Source organism: Passer montanus, unplaced genomic scaffold (assembly GCF_014805655.1).
Source record: "Passer montanus isolate IOZ18808 unplaced genomic scaffold, ASM1480565v1 scaffold29, whole genome shotgun sequence".
In the NCBI taxonomy this organism is placed as follows: domain Eukaryota; kingdom Metazoa; phylum Chordata; class Aves; order Passeriformes; family Passeridae; genus Passer; species Passer montanus.
In genome coordinates, this window is record NW_024367596.1 from 6543232 (window position 1) to 6565507 (window position 22276).

Here is a 22276-nt window from a genome sequence, read left to right on the forward strand (position 1 = left end):
AACTGCCCGCGCTCAAGATGGCGGCGGCCGCCCTCAGCCCGCACTGAACATGGCGGTGCCGCGCGGGGGTCACAGCAGGAGGAAAGGGAAGTGACGCCCCCCGTCCCGGCGGCGGCGGTGACGGGCACGGCCGGGGCCAGCGGGGCTCCGTGAGGGACAGGGGCCGGGACCGGGAGGTCCGTGAGAGACCGGGGGAGCGGGGGCTCAGGGAGGGACCGGGGCTGTGCCAGGGCTCCGTGAGAGCGAGGCGAGCGGGGGTTTCGTGAGGGACCGGGGCCGAGCCGGGGCTCCATGCGGCACTGCGGCCGAGCCAGAGCTCTGTGCGGGACCGGGGCCGAGTCAGCTCTCTGCGGAACCGGGGCCGAGCCAGAGCTCTGTGCGGGACCAGGACCGAGTCAGCTCTTTGCGGAACCGGGGCCGAGCCAGAGCTCTGTGCGGCAGCGGGGCTGAGCCGAGGCTCCGGCAGGGAGCAGGGCTGAGTGAGGCACCATGAGGGGCTGGGGCCGCCGCTGCCCCTCAGCCTGAGGGAGCCGGGGCTCCGGCGGGGAGCGGGGCCCGTCCTCGCTGGCAGCCCGTCCAGCGCTGACCCGCGGGCGTGGGCAGGCGGGAGCTGTGTTTGGCGAGGGGAAAGCCTCGTGTTTCCGGGACAGATAGCACCGGATCAGTTCGAACCTGTCCCCGAGTTTCGCCAGCTGCTCTTGGCGCTTGTGGTGAGGAGAGGAGAGTAAACAGCTCAAACTGAGCTTACTGCCCTTTGGAGTTTAGAGCTTTGATTTGGGGCTTCAGGCTTTTTTGTTTTGTTTTGTTTCTTAATGGCTGTGTGAGCAGTGTATAAGTTTTAATTAGCTGGGTGTACTGAGTGTTTGGTCACTTGATGCACCTTTCCTTGCAGCTGCAGCATGGCAGAAGCCTCTGTCTCTCCACTGAAGCACTTTGTGCTGGCCAAAAAGACCATCACTGCCATCTTCGACCAGCTGCTGGAGTATGTCACTGAGGGAGCAGCATTTGTGGAAGGTGAGCTTTCCCCTTAAACACGAGGGCCTTGTCCTTTGTTCTGAGTGTTTTACTGCAGCATAATGTACCTTATGTTACCTGTTACTATGCTTTTTGTATAAACCTGTACTTTCAGAAATAGTCACATTTTTCATCTGACACTGGGTGTTTTTTAATCTTGTGGTGGAAGGAATGCCTGGCATTCCTACATACCTGAAAAGCTGATTAACTCCCTTGGATTGGCAGCCTGGTCTCTTTTCCATGAGGGTGAAAGCTTAACCACTCTGGCCTTGTAGTTCTGTGGCGGTTTCTTTTGCACGGAAGGAGGGACAAACAGGTTCTCCCATTTTTCAGCAGAAGGGTGCATCAGTGATGCAATGCAGGGAGCCACTGGTCACACCCTCAGAGGTTTTAACAGCGTGGAATGTGTGTGGCCACACAGAGCTGGGTGCTCATCATCCCAGTGAGCTCTGCAGGGGCAAGGCAGCCCAGCTTAGCTGGTGCATCCGTGGGAGGTCCTGGCTTTCCTTTCTGAAGGAGCAGGTGTCCCAAGGAACCGGGCACGTGAGCCCATCAGGCTGTGTTCACTGGGTTAGTGGATCAGAGGTTGGGTTGGTGATTGATCTGAAGTGATTTATGTTGTGATTTCACCAGTGCTTGTGGCAGCTGTCAAATGATAAGGGCTGGTATCAGTGTCCATAGTGAGGTTTTTCTTGTTTTGTTTAACCACTGTAATTAAAATTTGCAGCTGACATGTTAAGTACTGATTACTTACACCTTGTATCACAGAACACATTCTCTGTATGTGATTGCTTTTGTGTTTTTCCTTTCTGTGTGTAGCCACATACAAGAACCCAGAGCTTGATCATATAGCAACAGAAGATGAACTAGCAAAAATACAAGCATATAAAAACAAGTTGGCAGTCATTGGAGAGGTGCTTTCACGGAGGCACATGAAAGTGGCATTTTTTGGCAGGTAATGAACAAAATTACCAGTGCTTGATTTCACATTTTTTTTACTTGGGAAGGTCAGAGGTTGTCCTGTTCTCCAGAAAGGCTTTTGGGTTTTTTTAAGGTTGTGGTTTTATTTGTTTAATATGTTTTTGTTGTTGTTGTTGTTCTGGACTGTTCCTGCTTAGGATTTTTTTTTTGTATTTGTTCAGAACTGCTGAAGAACTGAACTTGGAGCTGTTCATGCTTCTATCTATAAGCAGCTGAAGAGAAACAGAGATGGTTGCCTGATTGGTTGTAACATCAGTCTGATAGATCTGTGTGATGATTTTAAGGATAACAGTAACAGTGTGGTCTGCTAGTCTGCTTTGCTTCAGGGAATTGATTTTTCTGTGCTTACATTTAAACATGTGGTTACATATTTTTGGAGCGTGAATCTTCATGGTTCTAAAAATTCTGCAGTAGTGTTGGAAGAGACATGTACAATGGTGGTCTTGCCTTCATTTTGCTAAAAATAGTTTAGTTATTTAAATAAAATATATTAAAAATTCTGGAATAAAATTGGTTATATGTCAGCCTTGATATTTCAAAAAGTTAAAAGTTGAGTATAAGCTGTAACGTGTTTTGCAAAGGGAAAAAGTTCTGCACAGGACAAAGAGAGCTCAACTCTCCCTCTGGCATCTACTCAAAATTGTGAACTGTTGTATAGTGAGCACTGAACTTTTTCTGGAAGTAGCTCAAAAATGAGTTACAGTCTATGTAACTTCATGCTGTTGTGTAATAGTTAAAGCTCAGATATTTGTGGGTGAGGGGTAGAGGGTTAGTGCAAAGTAGGACACTGCTGAGGACTTCAAGTGCAGAACATGGAGTTGGTGACCAGTTCCTGTGAACGAGCACTCCCCACTCTCCTGGCTGGAGCTCTGTACCCAAACCAGCTGTGCTCTCTGGGGGTGGTGCACTGCAGTGGGGGTGCATTCAGTTCAGCACAAAGGTGTGTTTGGTGCTGCTGTGCTCTGCTCAAAGTACTTTTGTTTTCTGTCCCTCTAGAACAAGCAGTGGGAAAAGTTCAGTCATTAATGCAATGCTGTGGGACAAGGTACTTCCCAGTGGGATTGGCCATACAACAAACTGCTTCCTCAGTGTGGAAGGGACTGATGGAGATAAGGCTTATCTTATGACAGAAGGATCAGATGAAAAGAAGAGTGTCAAGGTACATTTCTTGGATTATTTCATGCCAATTTTCACAGGAATGACGCTCACAGGGTCTCTTTAACAACAGTTTCAAGTCCAACAAAAGTATAAGGCTCACTTATTCTGGATTTTTAAGTTCTTACTTAGGAGGGAAGAGCAAACTAATGACTGTGCTCTGCTCCACAGTTTTCTTGGCTGTTTTAGGGAAACAACTAACGTGTGTCTCATTGTAGCATAGCATGTGTTGAGTGATTTATTTTTACAGGACTCAGTAAGTCCTGTTACTGATTAAGGGTTTGCAATGTGCCCTTCATTTGGACTGATGGTGCTTATCTTAGTGAACTGCATACACTGATTTGTGAAACCTGAGGCAAATTCATGATGATGCTCAGTAGCACAGAGTCCAGCCCTGTAGGGGCATTTGTGGCTCAGAAGAAACTCTTGTCTGAGTTTCAAGGCACAACTTGTTCTTTAGATGCTGGTGAGTTGAAGAGCTTAAAGAAAAAAAATCACAGCTATTCACCAAAACAAAGTATGAACTCTGTTACCCTCTTCAAGACAGATCCTGTCCAAGTTTGCTTGAGAGCTGAATCAGTCTGGTTTACAGACTTGTTTGAGGTGCATATTCATGTTTATGTTCTCTTCGGTGCTCTCTCTAGACAGTCAATCAGCTGGCTCATGCACTTCACATGGATAAAGATTTGAAGGCTGGCTGTCTCGTCCATGTCTTTTGGCCCAAGTCAAAGTGTGCCCTGCTGAGAGATGATTTGGTTATAGTGGACAGGTATCTCTTCTGTTTTAGTAAATACTTTCTTAAGGATGTTAATCATTACAATGTTTAGAAAAGAGATTGGTTTAGATTCAAAATTCTTGAAAGACTTTTTTGTTTGAAAGGACAAAGTTTGTTCTTTTGTATGTACTGCTTGTCATCACCCTCCTGATTCTGCCCTTGTAGCAGTTGGAACAGACGGGTGTCTTGTGACTGAGCTGAAAAAGGGAATAGCCTTTGGCTGAGGATACTCTACCTTTACAACAAACTGTATGGAAGTGTGAATAGGGTTGTTGCAGCAACAACCTTTTGCCCATTTCCTTTCTTGAAATGCTTCAGACAGATCATGTGAAGTATAAACAACGTGGACTTCATTTTTAAAAGCTTCTGATAAGAGAGTGCCAAAATAATGGGTGACCTCAAAATGTAGTTGTGACTGTGTGAGCTGTGTGTGCCCTGTGGCATTTCCTATGAGTTGATGTGTTTAAAGAATTCTGGAGGTGGTTGTTTTGTCCATGCCAGATGCCCTTATTTCTGGCTACTGCATTATAACCTACAGTAGCTTTTCATGTCTTCAGGTGTTCTGTACCTGATGTGTAAATCAATAAATACTGAATTTAAGAGTAATTCACACAGGTGTCAGTGAATTTTTAAGTATGATTTCTTCAAGAAAAAAACACTCAGAGTGTATGTTCCATCTCTGTCTTGTACTTTGAAATCACTGGGAGTTTGTTGTTATTTCCTTGGGTGCCTGATCTTGGATCTGTACAGTGTCTCTTCTAAAGAGAAAATAAAAGAGTGTATATGCTGAGAGAGCAGGTACTTGCAAAGAGCAGATCATCCTTTCTCTGTTAAATTGAGAAACTTTGAAGAACAATAATTTAAGTATTGCAAACATGACTTAATGCTCATGTTCCACTTAATTTTTTTTAATGGCTAGCACAATAGTTTTAATTCCATTTTGGTTTCTTTTTAAATCTGTGCACAGCTTGCATAGCATATTGCTTTAAACTTGGACTTTATTAATGAAAAAAATATTTCATGAACTACTGTCTCTTCTGATTAAAATTAGGATCTGAGGAGGGGAACCATTATGTGAGGCTGTCTGGGTTTCTGATAGACTGCCTGTCACTTCACTTGGCAGTTAATTATGTGTGCGTACTTACTAATCAGAAATTACATTTTGGAATGAGTAGGTAGTCTAATGATCAAATGACTGATGAATTTGAGATGGTAATTGGCTTGTGCAGTGTTTACCTTCAGTTTGAGCCTCAAACTGCTGTAATTTCTTGCAAGGCCCTTAGGCATTTCCAGTCTATTTTTATCAGTTTATAAAAATAAACTACTTCTTTGCTGTGTAAATAAAAGTTTGTGTTTTCTGTTCTTGACAGTCCTGGCACAGATGTCACTACAGAACTGGACAGCTGGATTGACAAGTTCTGCTTAGATGCTGATGTGTTTGTCTTGGTTGCCAATTCTGAATCGACTCTCATGAACACGGTATGATGTGCAATGATTTTATGTGCCTCCTTCATTTAAATATTCAGCAGTTCCATAACCAGAATAGCTGAGACCTTTACAGAAGGTGACTCACTGCACCTAGGTCTTGTGAATAGGACTTGAGGGTGGGAGGCAAGAAACAATGTATGTCTCTCAGTAGGAAACAGAAAACAAAATTTAAATTTCCAGCTGCCTTGGCTTTCTCTGCCTTGGGTGTCATGATTGTTCTTTCCAGTTCAGTTGTGTTTTTGATTAATGGATGATGGAGAGCTTGTCTTGCCTTGCAATTTGTTGGTATTTGTTACCAACAAAAGAAGGCACTTGTGGACTGAAGACACTTGTATTATCAAAAAAATTAAGGAGTGTTTCATATCCAAAAATACTCCATAAATTCAGTAAAATACACAAACTAGGTGAAAGGAGTTCAGTTCCTGTCTTGTTGCTCTCTCAGGAGAGGATGAATTCCCTTGACACACCTTGTGTTGAGGAGGAGTGTTGCAAGTTCCCTTCAGTGGGCTGTTTCTTCTGAAGAAGGTGTTAGCAACAAGGGTTCTGTGCAGTGTGGAGGGCTGAAGATATTTTAACGTCTTTGTTCTGTAACACCTTGTTTCAGGAGAGAGAAGAGTTCTCTGAACCTTGCAGCCTAAATATTGTAGGACTTGTAAGAGGAGCGAACATTTAAGGTGGCCAGAGCAGCTGTTGCAATAATCAAAATACAAGACCAGAAATTTGGTGTAATTTTGTAGTGATCTCCAGTTTTGACTAAACTAAGTATTGTGGATGCTGACAATAGAAGGTTTTTAAGTTTATTGCAGGTATGACTGCAAGAATACAGAGTAATGCTACTGAGAAAATTCCTGATGATTTTTATCAAGCCTACTGCAGACAGATAATATGCTCTGATTGTTCTGAGCATGGTTCTGACCTGAAAGGTCTGAACTTTCTAATTGTTGAGACAATTTTTAATACAATAAAGAACTGTGTGCAAAGACAGTATTTCTTTTCATTCTAGAAAATTAGAATAGTTTACTAAAAGTCTGAGAAGAATGCAAGTTTAAAACATTGCATTCCGTCTTCTGAGCTGAGTCCACGAAGAGTCAAATACAAGAGATGTAATTTACAAGAAGAAGAAAATTCTTAAAACATTCCAGACAAAGGATTTGGCACCACTGTGGCCATATCTTCTGTTATGCACATGAGTGACACTTTCAAGCTTTTAGTATGGACAAAACCTGTAAGTTGTTTATATTATGTGTATAACACAGTTGCTGGGGTCTTTTAATTAAAAGAAAAAGATAAATTATCTCAGTGAACATCTCACTGCTATGTAAAAAGTTCTCATCCTGCTTAAGCATTGTTTTTGCCTCTTACCATGACAGGTTTGAGAATGCTTGGCATTATTCTGCCACACTGCCAGAGATTTTTCTGGTGAAAACGTGATTCTTTTACTGTTCCCTCATAAATTCTCCTCAGACAAAGTTCTGATTTCTGCAGCAGTGATCTGGATTGCACATGCTTATTCCCAGCTGATGGAGAATAATGGTCTCCAGTGCTGTGTCCAGGATATGTTGTGGTGTCCTGCTGGCTGGAGAAGTTTATGGCAGCACAGAGATCTCTTCTGTTTCAGCTTTGCTGAGTGGGGACTCACTCCATCACGACTTACCCATTATGACTCTGTTAACAGCAATAAGGGGTGGTAGGTGCAGCCAAGAGACCTAAATACACTTAATTTTGTTAAATTAAGACATTCATCAATGACTTTTTTTTCTGTGTCTGAACTCAGCCACACTCATGCAGGAAATGTTATTTCTCTGTAGCTCAAGCTGATGTTGCCTAGCTGAGGAATAGTTAGATGATGTATTAGCTGGATAGAGAACCAGATTTGACAGGGTTAGCAGGAGCATCTTGGTAGTTCAGGTAAGGGAGACTTCATTGTTTTAGTAAGGCATCAGTGTCTTTTGAACTATTTTTTGGAAGTTTTCTTAGTTTGTATTTTTACCAGTTTTTAGAGGAAGTTGCATGTCTTTGACTAGCACTGGCATCAGCCTTAAGACATTTGATGACTTTTGAACTACCGTAAGCCTGTTGTGTGATGAATATCTGTGGGATTTTATACTGATGAATTCTTTATAATAAACTTCTAAAAAGCTGGATAAACTTCAGAATCTGTTACAGAAGAATGCATGACTCTGGTTTGGATGTCTGGGAAATTTTCTGTTTGTGCTTTAATTCTTAGGAGAAACACTTTTTCCATAAAGTGAACGAACGACTTTCCAAGCCAAACATCTTCATCCTCAATAACAGATGGGATGCTTCTGCATCAGAACCAGAATACATGGAAGATGTGAGTGAACTGATGGCTCTTACATGGGTTGACAGTTAATTAATATGCATTAATATGGAAACACCAGCTCTGCCTTATTAATAAAAGGCTAAGTTACATGTCAGAAAATGGAAATAACCTATTCCTCATTCAAACCAAAAAGTAACTTGCAATTCAAATGACAGTATATGCAGGCAATTAATAAAATGGGAGACTTCTTTAGAACCTTTTTCCTCCACAGTTAAGTTTGTTTTTTAATCTTATTTGTATTACCTTTTGTTTCTGCAGTGATAGTGCAGCCTGAGGGCACAGTTTATACATTTATACCTTCATAGAGTAGCTGGGAAGGTGCAGTGTTAGATGGGAACAGTTTGGATCTTCAGATCTTGCCAACAGCATCCAGCTTGCAGTGAGAATTACTTCTCCATGTATGGGGAATGAAGGGTTTACCCCAGTAACTGGCTGAGATCTCGGACTTACGTAAATACAGTTGCAGAAGGAAGTATTGCTGTGTCCAGGGCTGTTTAAAGGAGTAAAAGCAGCTGCTGCTTCTGTAGGGTTGGCAGGCATCTGCTCTCAGAGGGTGGTTCAGCATCTGTTTCTGACTCTGGTGTTGTGATGTGCTGACAGCTCAGTTTTTGCCTTTTTTTCACGAGCTTTTCCCCTTTTCCTTAGGTGCGTAGGCAGCACATGGAGCGCTGTCTGACGTTCCTGGTCGATGAGCTCAAAGTTATTGATCCTGTAGAAGCAAGGAATCGCATCTTTTTTGTTTCAGCAAAAGAAGTTCTGAGTGCCAGGAGACAAAAGGCCCAAGGAATGCCAGAGAGTGGTGTGTAGCAACTCCTGCTTTTCCTCAAATACAGAAAAACACTGTAAAACTTGATAAATATATTTAAGATGCAGTCCCTGCTGTGAGGTACTGCTGTCTCCCTTATAGTCTGTTGTTTCACAGGTGGAGCACTTGCTGAAGGATTTCAAACAAGATTCCAAGAATTTCAGCATTTTGAGCAGATATTTGAGGTATTTATGATGGGCTTTTTAAATTGCCTGTTTTTTGCTGTAAAGGTAGCTTTTTCTGATGCTTAGCTTAATTATTCTGAGCATTACCCGTATTAGCAAGTGGAGGTATTTAAGCAATCTGCAGCTTTGCCTTTTCTGTGGGTTCTGTTCATACCTTCTCACCTTGAGCAGCAGGTAGTTGTTGGAAAGGAGAATTTTATCAGTGAAGTCAGGAACCAAAACCCTTAGCTCATGTTCTGATATCTCAAGACCAATATAGTCTATGTAAGAAGACATTGTGGTCTTGAAACGTGTGTATCACTTACAGTCATGTGCTGTGAATGTTTGCAGTAAAAAATTTAGTGTCAGCAATGTAAATCTAAAACTTTACTCTCATTGCTAAAGGCAGAGTTTTGAATTTATCACCATTATGTACCTCTTAGCTCTGTTGCTCTGACCATTAACACTCTCCTTGCATCCTTGTGCTGTACAGAATCCACCCTCCCACCTCAGTTTAACCATATTTATAGTTGGAGTTCACAGTTTCTACAGAAGTAGGACTGGCTAGACAGTTGAGTGGTTTCTTTGTGATAGGATCCATTTTACTTGCTAAATTTGCTGACTTTAATTAACTAAAGCCATTCTTGGATATCTTAAGGAAGTCTCTTGGGTATCCCTCAATGGCTTTGTATATGAGTATTGAAAAAAAAAATCCAACTGCCTCTGAAAAGTCTTTGTTCTTGCATTACACCAAACCCATTTAACGTTAGCAGAACTGAATTATATAATGATGTGTGTATATGAGAATGGCTTTAAAATAATAGCTTGATTCAGGCTTGTGCAAGCAAGAAAATGTCAGACTAAATTTAATCCTTATCCACACTCTTGTGATAGGTGACTGAAGTGTTGAAATGATGGGGTCAGGGTACTGGCAGGGCCTGGCTCCATGAGACATGACATTTCTTGTGTCACTAGCTGTAGTCAAACATGCATGTTTTTTGCAATTTTTGTCCTCAGAGACGTAGTAGGAAACTTCGAGCCAGCAGGAAAAAAGTGGAAGCCAAGCTTCTAAATCAGTTCTTGTTCTTTATTGTATTTTGCCATCTGCTGTACCCAAAGCTTTTTTGACAAAATCTCTTATAATTACTGTTAAGCACTCAACACTTAGAATATTATTAGAGTATTAGAATATTATTAAGCACCTTGAATATTTCAGTATGAAGATGGATGATGACAATAAATGATGTGATGCTGTGAGTGCTCAGCACATCTGTAAATCAGATGTCACAGACTCAAGTTGGCCACCACAATGAGAAGTATCTGTCACAGGATCCACAACCATGACAAGTTTCTGTGGCAGAGGCTGGGACAAGGAGCAACTCTGTGACAGAACTGCATGGCCTTAAGTCAACCTTTTTTCTTTTTTCCCAGTGTGTTGCATTTGCTACACACCTGACTCCAGCAGTGAGAGTGGATTCTGTAGTGTTTTTCCCTGCTCAGCTGTGTTTTTTCCTAAAATCATTATTAATGGCTTTGAATAGGGGTGTGATCCCACAAATTAGAGAATGACAGCTGTGCTGAATTAAGATTGCCAAAGCAATTTAAATTTTGAGTGCTTGCTGTTGCAGCCTCTTTCACATTCACTTTTTGTGGCAGTTTTTAAGTTACAGTGGCAGTTTATATGCTTTTAAAGCAAGGCTGAGACTGAAATGGTTTGCCAGGTCTGAAGTTTTCAGACCTAATACTCAAATTACTGTCACCTGAGTTGATAAAGTAGCTGAAATCAGCATCCTGTTGTCATCAGTTCTGCTTGCCAGCTCTAGGCTCTGTATTAATGAGGAATCTCACACTGCAGGGAGAACTTTGTGTGAAATCCTCACTGATCCCATGCCTTGTGCACTGCCAGACCAAACTCAGATGCTGTGCAGCCCTGAATACAGCCTAAGCACTTCTGCCTAAAGCACTTTGCATTTACTCTGTTTCCTGACAGAGGAGCTGCAAGTCCCAGCATTTGGGGTTACATTCCAGTGTGTGGAAAGGAAGGGATGAGAGCACAGATGCTTCTGTCTGTCCTCATCAAACACTGACTTCTCCTCTCCCTCAGTCTGTCTTGCCTTTAGCTCCTTGTCCTGTGCAGGTGCCCTCCTCAGGCTTCCCAAGCATCTCTCACTTTTCTGTCCTGCTCACATCTCTCAGTAATCTGTCACCTCACAGACCTGTGACGTGTGCCTTGTTCCCCCTGGCTGTATCTGCTGGGTTTGCTCCTCCTGGATTCTCCCACCCTGCTTTTGTCATCACTATAATTGGACAGCTTTTCCCTCTTCTCCATATGGGCTGAGAAGAGGCACTGTTACTTATCCAGTACTTCCACATTTCTGATTTTAGTATCAGTTCCCTGATGGGAAAGCCTGTTCATTCCAGGACTGATATGAGCTCAGTATAGATAGAATCTTGTAAAAAAAATAAATCTAGAAACAACCCACCAGTGCTAGTTAGTTGTGATATGAAAAAAAAACTTGGACTAATTTAGAAAGGCTTGTAAGATTTATATAGACTTTTGTGTGAGGGCAAAAATCATTCTATAGCTAGATGAAACATGTTTGTGAAGCTCAGGGTGGTTGAAATTGCTAAAAAAATGGTGCAGGCACTACTAGAAGCACTTGTAAGCAGTGGGGAAATAAGGATTTTAGAGATTCATGTAGTAGCTTTAAAATGTGATGCTACTATGTCAGCTGTATTACAGCAAAGGAGAGGAGAGAGGCAATCTTAAAAGCATTAAATTATTGGATCAGTGTTGGATTTTTATACTGGGGAATAATAGAAAGTGGTCAGTGTATTACCTGAAATTTTACTCTGAGGTACACAGAATGGCTTATTAAAACAATAAAGAAATGCTTGGGCCCTGCACTGTGTGCAGTAGTGCCTAGAGCATATCTGCATAAAACCAACCCCACCATGCCTTAGGCTGGGGTGCTCCTCAAGTGTCTCAGGAGTGCTGGCAGCAGAAGTGCTGTGGGAAGCAGGGTGGAAGAGTGCTCCTGGCTGGCAGAGCAGGAGTGAGGCAGCTGCTGCAGGGCCCTTCCCCAGCTCTGCCCAGGATGGAATACGGAACACGCTGGGCACTGACGACTGCCCTGTGATCCTGGCACTGGGCTGGAAGGTTTTGGTTAGACTGGTGAAACAGTTCACCTTGGTTTCACTAAATACTTATGTACAGACTAACAGCAAAACTGCTGCTGTCCTCCTCTTCTCTTTCCCCGTTGTTTAACTAACCTTTGTGTTTTTCCTAGTGCTCTAACTTGGATTTTCTGATTGTGTTGTGAGTGATTGTCATCCTTTTATCTACCACATACTAATGTTGGGAAGACTCTGCTCTGTGCCTAGTCTAGCTCTTACAATGTGCTGATATTTAAGAAACTCTGGCCTTTCATTGCTGATTTCTAGATCTGCTTCGTCGAGGAACAGGGACTGTTTTACCCATTCTGTTTATTTTGTTTTCATCTATTATTTTTAGATAGCTGAGACTTGTAATTACAGCATATGCTAAGGTCACAGGCAAGTCTTCTAAAAGCAATCCAAACCTGTGCCATGAAAGGTGAATCCACAGATGGAGAACAATTTAAAAATCCCATGGATCTGGTTTAAGGAAGTCAGCTGCTTGCTTTCTTCCCCTCAGAGTTCTTCTGTCACTGTCCTGTATTTCTGAATTGCTGTTCAATGTTGAAGATTGATTAGAAATTGTATTGTTAGAGCATTTGCTACTTACTCATTTAACACTTCAATAATATGCAAGCAAACGAATATTTTAAGGACTACTTAACTGTTGTTTATCCCATGAGAAAACCCTTGTTTCTTATTCCTAATTGTATATTTTGTTCCTGGATGGTCAGTATTGACATGAAAATGTCAAATTCTATTGACAGAATTGCCTCTTGAAAGTAAGACTGTGTAGTGCAACAAATAAAACTCAAGCCAGGCCATATTGCTAGCATTCATATTTGATATTTGTAATTCCAGATAGATGGTTTTGAAAATTTCCTGAGGAGATAGATTTATCTTACGTATTCATCTGAGTTTGTTTTTTGTTTTTGTTTTGTTTTGTTTTTTTTTTTTACATTATTGATTGATTTTAAAAGAATGAAAACCTATGCACATTACTGTGAATGGACACGAAGGCAGATTTGCTGCTACAGACTCATTTAAAATTTCAGTTTCTGTTGTCTTTTAATTTCTTTATACTTTCTCCCTTTTTACTTCCCACTGGTTTAAGTTCATGGTAAAATTGGCAGCATGTGCTTTCTGACAGTGAAATTCCTGATGTGTTGGCATGGAATTGCAGTAATGTGTTGTGGCTTGGGCCCCTCGCAGGAGTGTATCTCGCAGTCAGCCGTGAAAACCAAGTTTGAACAGCACACTATCAGAGCTAAACAGATAATAGATACTGTGAAAAACATTATGGACAACATAAACGTTGCAGCAGCAGAGAAAAGGTAGGTGGGGTGGAGGGCTGGTTGGATTTGGTTTGTCCAGATCATCTGAGGAGCCATTTCTGGGCTGGTGGTTTTCTTGGGCCATTATGGACTTGAAAATCCACTTTTTCTGCTTGGTAAGAAACAGACAATTTCCCTGGTATGTCAATATGTCAGTCTTACCATTGTTCACTTGCCCACTCAGTTCTGTTCTTGGTCTGTGATTTCCATACAGGGATCTTGGTTTGCTTTGGTGTTCTTTGTTACTGAGTTGCAATCTGTGTGTTTTCAAACCTTTTTTTCAGAAATGTTTAAAATATTAAGTTTTTCTAGTGATATGCAGCATTTCAGAGATGATGTTTGGGCCTACTTTACTTTCATTTACAGTTACAGTGAAGAATAAAAATGGAAGGATGTAGATGCTTTAATTTGCAAGTGATTAGAATACTGTAAGGAATGAGATGAGCCCAGGCTAACAGAGGCTTGGCCTCTGGCCCTTTCCAGATTGCATCCTTAAATATCCTTATTCTCTTTTCACTCATGAAATCCTTTAGTGCTAATGATAGCAGCTCATCTGTTCTGTCTGGTAGCTTCATGTATCCTTTGAGGTTTGCATATGTGTACAGTTTTTCCTCACTTTGGTTGCCACCTTGTGTCTCTTGTACACAGTGAACTTGCTGTCACGATTAATCCTTCCCATCCATCTCCTTCCTGCCTGTCAATAATGTGTCTTTGTGTTTCAACAGACTTCACAGTGCTGTCAAACACACTCATCCCCCTGAATATGTCAGTTTTTACAGACTGCCTGTTTACATGCTGATTTGTCTCACGTTGTCAGATCCCAGGAAAACATGCTGTGAAATGTTTGAAAATATTCTGATTTTCTGCTTCTTTCTGTCAATTGACTTAACCGAAATGTCTGTGGTGTTGCCTCTTAGTCTGAATTGCTTTTGTTGTTTCTGCTGGCCCTTCAAGAGGAAATTGCTCCAAGTTTTCAGGAATTTTTGCTTAAGTGATAGTCAAGGAATTCTAAAGAGACTTGTTTGTGATGAGGTTGGTTTCTGCCACATTCCCTTTGCTTTGCAGGGTCATCAGACCCACGTCACTGTTCAGGAGTGGTTGAGTGATGTTTGTGAGCAGCAGTCTGATCAGATTTACCCTTTTTTAAAATCAGGGTAGACGAGTTCTTAAAGGCCTCCTTGTAATTATGTGACAATACAGTGCTGACAATTTTGAGTAGAAATGCTGGTTTTGAGTTGTTTGCTCAGTACAGCCTTTGATTGCACATGGAACTGCCATGTACAGCCCTTGTTGGAGCAGTGCCTCTGCTTTGGGCAGCCAGTGTCACTTGGGATTGCCCCTGGCTGCTCAGAAACCATCAGCTGGATGGTCCAGGCGTGGTTAAGGGCTTGTTTCCTTCCTGGGGGAATACATGGTGGTGATGGTGATTTCCTTTCTGCTGGGTTAGAGTCCATTCCATGGAAGAGCGAGAAGATCAGAAGGACAGGCTGGACTTTGTTAGAAATCAGCTGAACATTTTGACAGAAGACACCAAGGAAAAAATCAAACGCGTTACCGAGGAAGTCGAAAGCAAGGTAAGTAAAGGCAGTGGGAGCAACTTCTCAGATCCAGGTGTTGTCTCCTCTCTCAGGCAGCTCCTTTTGCAGTCCACCCATCTCTGTAAATATGTTTGAAATGTCAGAATGATCCTTTTTCAATCAAAAAGAAAATAAAAAAGCTTAAAATATCCATCTTTCCTGACTGTTGAGTGATTGAATGATTATTGGGATAGTTCGTGCAGTTTCTGTTCTCACTCTCCCTGGAAAAGGTAGCAGAAACATTTTATGTGTTTCCTGTGTTCTTCCAGGTCTCCTCTGCCATGACTGATGAGATTTGCCGGCTTTCAGTTTTAGTTGATGAATTTTATTCTGATTTTCACCCTTCTCCTCAAGTATTGAAGCTCTATAAGGCAGTAAGTTTTTTTGAATGGTTTGAAGCCAGGCTCTTTGACTTCCCCTTAATTTCTATTTCTATGTTTTCATAAATTGCTTAGATTTTATGTGACTTTGTCTGAGTATTGTAGGATTTTTGCTTGCTGACATGCATATCTCTACCCAGAACTGAAAAAGGTTGAAAATATTTTCTGCTTTAAGAATTTTTTTTTCAAAATCTTTTTAGTAGTAGAGTGGTTCCTAATTTCAAGTCTTCACTTCCACTAAGTAAGACTTTGCATAAATAATTTTCACTACTCCTAAAATCAAATAGATCCAAAATAAAATGAGCTTGCAAATACTCAATAAAAACTGGTTTGGGATTCTTTAACTTTTATAAATTACTCCTCAAACTCAGTGCTTTAAATTAAAGCTCATATACCTGTGTTTGCCTCTTGTGCTCAGACTTTGCTGATGATGCTGACTGCCACAGCTCCCCCCTGGAGTCACAGGATGTTCTGAGGTGGAAGGGACTCACAAGCATCACTGAGTCCAGCTCTTACACAAATGGCTCATATGGGGATCAAACCCCACCAGCTTTGGTGTTAACAGCACCATGCTCCAACCAGCTGAGCTCATCTCAGGCTGTTCCAGCCTGGCTGATCACCTGGGAGTGCTGCATTTTCGGGACAATCTGTGCTGGTTCACCTCAACAGAGTATCCTGAGCCAGGCTCCCATGGGAGCTGGTGGGATGGGTTTGTCCCTGTGCAAAGCAGTGGAATTGGCTCCCATCAAATGACACAGTAAGGGCTTTACAGGGCAGTAGGTAGTGGTTTTCTTTTCACTGTTACAGGTTATTGAAAGTACAGACTTTTATGTCTTTTAATGTTTACAGTCCTAGGGAATTCTTTCCTCTGTCAGTTTAGTTAGGTTTTCATTCCCAGTGTGCAGTTGGAAAGCATGGTATTTCCATGGAAACATGCTTTTCTTCCCACTGTAAATAACAGTGCTTAGTGTGTAACATATTCTTGCTCCACATAATGTAACTGATTGGCTAAATACAAACTGATGAGTTTGTGTTCTTTGTAACACTTCAGGAACTGAACAAACACATAGAAGACGGTTTGGGAAAGAACCTGGCTGAGCGCTGCTCCAGTGAAGTCAACCAGTCCATGCACCAGTCCCAGCAGGAGATGATTGGTAGGAGGGGGGAGGAGGAATGGTAACACTTCACATTTAAAGGAAGACAGTCTCAGAAAATTCAATTTTAAAAGAATTTTCCTTCTGATAATGCTTAACATTGATGCTATAAAGGATAAAGGAAAAGCCATGCTAGACCAGGACTGAGTGTTTAGCTCAGTCCCCTGTTTCTGGTACTAACCAGTAACAGATGCTGGGGGAGAGGAATAATGAACCAGGGTACTATAGCAATCCCTCTCCATTTTATGCACTTCTGAGCTGGTACACTGCATCTGGATTAATGGCTTAAGCAAGTAGTAATGGGCCTGTCCTTTGGAAATTCATCTAATCCTTTTATAAACCCATTTAAAATTTGGCTTCAATGAGAGACACACCAAATACACTAATTATTAGAAAATGTTCCTGCAGTATAATGTTCTCCCTAGGTTCCTTCAGACCCAGAAAGCGAAACAGTTCATATCACAAAGGATTTGTACACTCCTCTTTTTTTTTCTTTATAACTAATAACTTTATTGCACATCCATCTCTATTGGTCTCTTCCTGGTAATAAAAGATTCAGAGCAAGATCATGAAATTACATGAACCTTTCTGTCCTCTGTGTAATAATGTTGCCTTTTCTGTGTGGCACCATGGAACTGATGGATAAATCAGGTTTTTTCCTTACTCCATCCCTATCTTTTGACCACTGATAGAGATCTTTCTGTTTGAGTCTTTTTTTTTTTCCAGTAGTGCTTCCTTGGTGAGTTGATTTTCATTACTATTTTCTTGTATCAGAGCGATAAATTCCCTGCTCTGTTAGGGTCAGTCCTGCTGAAATGCCGCTGATTTTACAAGTAAATAAATAACTAACTGATCAGTTTAGATTCTCTGAGTTGATAAAGCTGGTCAGCAGTGCAGAGATACTGCTTGTGAATGTGCTCTTCTTCTAATGTTAACTCGTCTTTACTGTTTGTTCTTATTTCTAGAAAATCTGAAACCATTGTTGCCTTCTAATGTTCAGGATCAGCTCCACTTGCTAATTCCATGCAGGAAGTTTGATCTTAGCTATGATCTAAACTGTCATAGCCTGTGTGCAGATTTTCAAGAGGATATCATGTTCCACTTTTCTTTGGGATGGACTTCTCTTGTAAACCGTTTCTTGGGTCCTAAACAAGCTCAGAAAGTACTCCTGGGATTAGCAGATCCAAACCTACATGTGAGTTCTTCAGAGCTTGGGCTGCTTAGTTTTACCTTGATGAGAATATATTGGTTTTTACTCTGTGCCAGTGCTATTTACACGCTTCCTGCTACCTTTCCCTAGATCCATTGTGTGAAATATTTTTGGTGTGGGTTGTTTTTATTTGATTATATTCAGGGTTAGAATGGAACTGAAAACCTCTTATAAACTTTCTGCGGTTGGTTTTCCTTTGGATTGAACCCTTTGAGTAGCCTATTCCATTTGTAATATTTGGATCCTTGGGTCAGAACCAGCCCTACACAAACCCTTATTCTCTGTTGGAGGAGCTGTCAAAGCCTCCACGGCTCCTCAGGAGCCTTGTGCAAATTTCTCTGCTGAAGGGTTTCCTTCAAGTAAATCAAAACCTGAATATATGAAAATAAAACCCATCTGTGTAGTTCCCTGATGCTTTTGACTCAGGCTGCCATGTTCCCATCTTCTAGATCCCTCGTCCTTTAGCCAGCACCCCGTCTGCTGCCAGCCTTCCCGCCATAACTCCTGAGAACATGCCCCAGGATGAGTTCATGGTTCCTTTGGTGTTGAGTTTAGCCTCGCTGACATCCCGGACCTCCATGAGCATCATCATTGTTGGTGGAGTGGCAAGTAGCACATTTCCTCCTGGAAGGGGTGGCAGAGGCTGAGCTGCTCTGTCCTGCCTGGGGTGTAACACGGAGCGTGCCATGGACGTGACACTGGGCCAGATGAGCACGTGCAGTGCCCTGGATACCCACAGTTCATAGTGAGAAACCAGGCTAATGGCTAATCAATCTGAGCAGAGCTGGGTGTATTCTCTGGGCCAGAAATCTGTGTTCAATGCGTGAATCAAATGGTGACCTGATGGTACTTCCTTCAGTTTGAATTTAGTTGGAGCTTTGCTTCTTCCTTCATGAAGAGCAGCAAGCTTCTGTAACCTGCACATTCTCTGTGCCATTGGGGACCAGCTCATATGAATGTAGCTGTATTGCTCTGCAGTAATAATATGGAAAACATTTATTTTCTTAAACAAGGCCAGTGAAAGTGCTATGCAGATGATTTTTAAAATATGGGTGGAATTAGCTTTTGTTCTGTAGGGCAACTTATTTAAGCTAATGAAGACGTCGTTTTTCAGATTTGGAAAACCGTAGGCTGGAAACTGATCTCGTTGTCCCTGAGCATGTACGGGCTGCTGTACCTGTATGAGAGGCTGACCTGGACCACCCGGGCCAAGGAGAGAGCCTTCAAGCAGCAGTTTGTGAACTACGCCACCGAGAAGCTGCAGATGATCGTCAGCCTCACCAGCGCCAACTGCAGCCACCAGGTGCAGCAGTAAGTGTCACACACTGCCACAGCCCATGGTCACTGAGGAGAGTTTAAAATGCCCACCTGAAAAGGCCAATACCTGCCTCTGTGTGTGGCTGTGTGTGTGGTGCTCTGAAGATGGTGACTCTTTGTCCAGCACTTTACAGTAGAGATATGTGAGATCATTCCAGTGGAGGCTGAGTTGCTCTGCCCTTGGAGTCCCTGGAAGGATGAGCAGAGCTTCTGCACCAGGGGCTGCTGTGAGCAAGTTCTGAGCAGCCAGCTCTTCTGCGCTGCAGGAGATGAACTTGGCTCGCTTTTTGAACTTGGCTCAATCCCTGAGCTACACAGGAGAGGTGTTCTGCACTCTGGGGGCTGGAGGGTGCATTAGCAGCCCTAATTTTCTGAAATAATAATTCAATCAAAACACATAGTTTCAAGAAGAAGCTAAGGAACACAATCACCCAGACATTACTTGGCAGAGACAGGTGAGAGGTTTTGGAAAGAGAAAACAAAAAAAATGAAATAGTAAAAAGTTTCGCTTAAGTAGAGGAAATAGATCCATCCCTGTGTCCAGCAGCTCTGTGAGGACGTGGAAGAGCTGCACTCAAACCAATGCTCCAGTAGAGAGGAGAGGGTGCTTTGTATCCTGCATGAGAGCTTGGGTGCTGGGCCCAGGCTGGTAACTGGGTTTGTTTTCCTTTTGTGTGAGGAGGAGTCTTGGAACAGCTTGGGGTGGGCAGGTCTGGAGCACTCCTCACCCTGCACAGGGCTCATGTTCCTGTGGGCAGGGCTCTGAGTGTGGCACAGGATGCTGAGCTTGGTGGTGTGGGGCTGTTCTGGCACCTCCTGCCACAGCCAGAGCCCCATCTCAGACCTGGACCTGTTAATGTTCTGTGAAGATGGCCAGGCATGATGTAGGCATAGACTGAGGTGCATTTGGTGTGTTGAGGGTTTCTTTTTCTAGTTTAAAATGTACCCAATTCTCCTGCTTTCTGCTATTCTGTACTCCCATACAGAAGGAGGCTTTGGTTGCTGTGTTCTGCACACTGCAATGCCATAAGATTTTATTTCTGTTTGTATTTTTTTAGCATAAATTTCTGTAAATCATGATCATAAACTTGTTCTCGCTTTAGGGAAATGGCCACTACTTTTGCTCGGCTCTGTCAGCAGGTGGATATTACTGAGAAAAACCTGGAAAAAGAAATAGCTAGGCTTTCCAAAGAAATAGATCAGCTGGAGCACATACAAAGCACCTCCAAGCAGCTGAGGTAAGTCTTGGTGTGACTGGCCACAAGCATCTCTTAGCCCTGCTGACTTCAGAGCGATCAGTGCTTGCTGTTACTCTGGAGTTGAACTAGGTTAGTTCAGGTGCAGAGATACCCTGAACAGCTCTGGGTAAGTTAAATAAATGTATGCTGCTGCCTCAGTGAATCAGCTAACCTCCAAAAATATTATTTCTTAGATCATATTTACCCTTGTCTCTCTTCAGTGTGGGAGACAGGCGTTTCACCAGAATTTTAGTCTCCTGTGGGTAACTTGAGGGTGGCACCTTCCCAATCCCCCTCCCCAGAGCAGAGCAGCTGTGCTGTTTTGTCATCCAGTGCAGTGCTGTTGGTGCCAGTGATAGGTGCTTGCAGAGGAGGAACTTGCAGCAGTTGGGGGTTCAGGGACTTGGAAGCAGCCTCAGCTGTACTTTCCTGTTCTTTCCACCTGCTGAAAGTCTGCCTGGCTCTGGGCTGCTGCCTCCTGGCCTCGGGCATCCACCACCACTGATGGTGAACATCTGCCCCCACATGCCCCTCCAAAAAACTGCATTTACATTTTCTTAATGTGAAATGAAACACTGGTATTGATCCTGCCTTTGGGATGTTTGGGCACTGAAGTAAATCCCTTGCTTTTGTTTGTTTTACAGAAATAAAGCCATTCACCTCGAGAACGAACTAGATCGCTTCACAAAACATTTTCTTCAAAAGAGTAAATAAAACATCATTGTGAACCTTTCCAGTGCTCCTTTGTAGGGCAAGGTAGAAATTTTACAGGTGACACTTCTATTCTATGAAAATGATTTATATTTTTAATGTTCCTTTGGTGACAGTTGTTGTAAAACTCGGACTCTGATGGTGAACCAAACGGTAGGGCTGTGGTACTCTTGAGTGTTATGTTCATTTTGCAGATTTTGGGTTAAAAATTACCTTTAAACACTAAATTTTTTGGGCACTTGACAATAAAACCCCAAATCCTCACTGGTTTTCATGAGTATGTAGCAGTGGCAAGTCTCACTTCCTGGCATCCAGGACCTTAGACAGGAAAGACCTTAGCCCAGTCTTCTGCTTTCAGCTGCTTAGGAGTTGTCCAGGGATGGAGGGTGCTGGTTTTCCATGTGGGTGTGATTTGGTTAGTGAAGTACAAACTCTGGCATGGGAAAGGACTCCTGAGATGTCTGGAAAGCAAGTGGCAGTGTGTTGAGCAGCAGTTCCTCTTGAAAGGGCAGCAAAGATGAGGGTGAACTGCAGTAAGGAAATGCAGTGGGCTCAAGGCTCCTCTGGCTACATCCTTGAGCCAAGAGGGCACTGATGACATAAAAGTGAACCTGTTTGTTGCAGTTGGTGGTGAAGTTGTCCCTTGCCTGTGAGCAGGGGGCTAGAACCATGGTCAGGTGAGCTCAGGTGTGTCACAGCCCCAGGCTCACAGCCAGAATGTGCTGAGGGTCTGGGCACAGTTGGTGCAGGCTGGCTCAGGGTGCCAGGAGGGACCTGCAGCTCCTGTTGTTGCATTCAGGGAGCAGGACACGGTGAAACCCCATCCCTCCCTGTCCCTCTACTGTAGAACAGGTCTGCTCTAGGTCAGACTCCAGGCAACTGTGCTGGAGTCCTTAACCTTTGCTCACCTCCAGCAAAGCCTTTTTAAAAACCTGCTGCTGCTGTCATTCAACATCTACTTTTTTCTAACTAGACTTTTTAAAATTATTTTAAAATAAAGGCCTTATCAGAGTATTTATATATTTTTATGGCATGTTAATATTGACTAAGTTAAAAAGACTGAGCTCTAAGGTATAGGAGTTTGCTATTTTCAAGTAACTAAGGGCTGTCTCATCAGGAAATAGATGTAAGATGTAATGCTAGAGGTGTTAAGTGAAGACAGCAGTTCCACCAGAGTGTTCAGGTGCTTGTTCTGACTGTGCATGGGGAGTCCTGGGGCTTCGAGGGAGTGTGGAACCTACCCCTGAGAAACAGCCCAACCGTGGTGTGGTGAGGGCAGAGCTGTGTATCAGTGCTCTGTTTGTGGAGCATTTGTATTGACATTGTATCAAGATAAATCTTTCAATGCATGTGTTCTACAGTTATTTATTAAAAATGTCCTATCCCTGTGCTCCAGTAAGTTCTTTGGCAGCTCTGTCCCAGATGGAGACCTGCACATCACTCCCACAGGTACTGCAGATCCAGGACAGGTCC

The 22276-nt window shown here is 42.7% G+C and overlaps 2 protein-coding genes across 3 annotated transcripts; one reads left to right on the plus strand and one right to left on the minus strand.

Moving 5' to 3' along the window:
- The first annotated feature begins 18 nt into the window (after positions 1–18).
- Positions 19–22193, plus strand: MFN1 (mitofusin 1). Of its 2 annotated transcripts, none has more exons than XM_039713683.1 (18): positions 19–176; positions 893–1014; positions 1834–1969; positions 2992–3154; positions 3795–3919; positions 5296–5404; positions 7641–7748; positions 8403–8556; positions 8680–8747; positions 13095–13216; positions 14664–14790; positions 15063–15167; positions 16225–16327; positions 17293–17522; positions 17987–18142; positions 18652–18848; positions 19958–20092; positions 20737–22193. In XM_039713683.1, exons 2-18 carry the CDS (start codon positions 900–902, stop codon positions 20804–20806), a joined length of 2223 nt encoding a protein of 740 aa, XP_039569617.1. In that variant the 5' UTR covers positions 19–176; positions 893–899; the 3' UTR covers positions 20807–22193. The 2 variants fall into 2 exon arrangements, with proteins under 2 accessions (XP_039569617.1, XP_039569618.1); XM_039713684.1 differs by lacking the exon at positions 19–176 and adding an exon at positions 587–710.
- Positions 189–901, minus strand: LOC120504349 (translation initiation factor IF-2-like). Its single transcript, XM_039713762.1, has 3 exons — positions 881–901; positions 411–704; positions 189–327 (listed from the first exon to the last, which is right to left on the minus strand). The coding sequence occupies exons 1-3, from the start codon at positions 899–901 to the stop codon at positions 205–207; spliced, it is 438 nt and encodes a 145-aa protein (XP_039569696.1). The 3' UTR covers positions 189–204.
- Positions 22194–22276: the final 83 nt, after the last annotated feature.

What these genes read in the sequence shown, in the direction of transcription:
- MFN1 (XM_039713683.1), top strand. Translation starts at nt 900, where the DNA reads ATGGCAGAAGCCTCTGTCTCTCCACTGAAGCACTTTGTGCTGGCCAAA. An exon ending in GATTTGGTTATAGTGGACAG is followed by an intron (nt 3,920 to 5,295) that starts GTATCTCTTCTG and finishes TGTTCTTGACAG; the next exon opens with TCCTGGCACAGATGTCACTA. An exon ending in AATCGACTCTCATGAACACG is followed by an intron (nt 5,405 to 7,640) that starts GTATGATGTGCA and finishes TTTAATTCTTAG; the next exon opens with GAGAAACACTTTTTCCATAA.
- LOC120504349 (XM_039713762.1), bottom strand. Translation starts at nt 901, where the DNA reads ATGCTGCAGCTGCAAGGAAAG. An exon ending in TGCTGCAGCTGCAAGGAAAG is followed by an intron (nt 705 to 880) that starts GTGCATCAAGTG and finishes CCTCACCACAAG; the next exon opens with CGCCAAGAGCAGCTGGCGAA. An exon ending in AGCTCTGGCTCGGCCCCGGT is followed by an intron (nt 328 to 410) that starts TCCGCAAAGAGC and finishes CTCGGCCCCGGT; the next exon opens with CCCGCACAGAGCTCTGGCTC.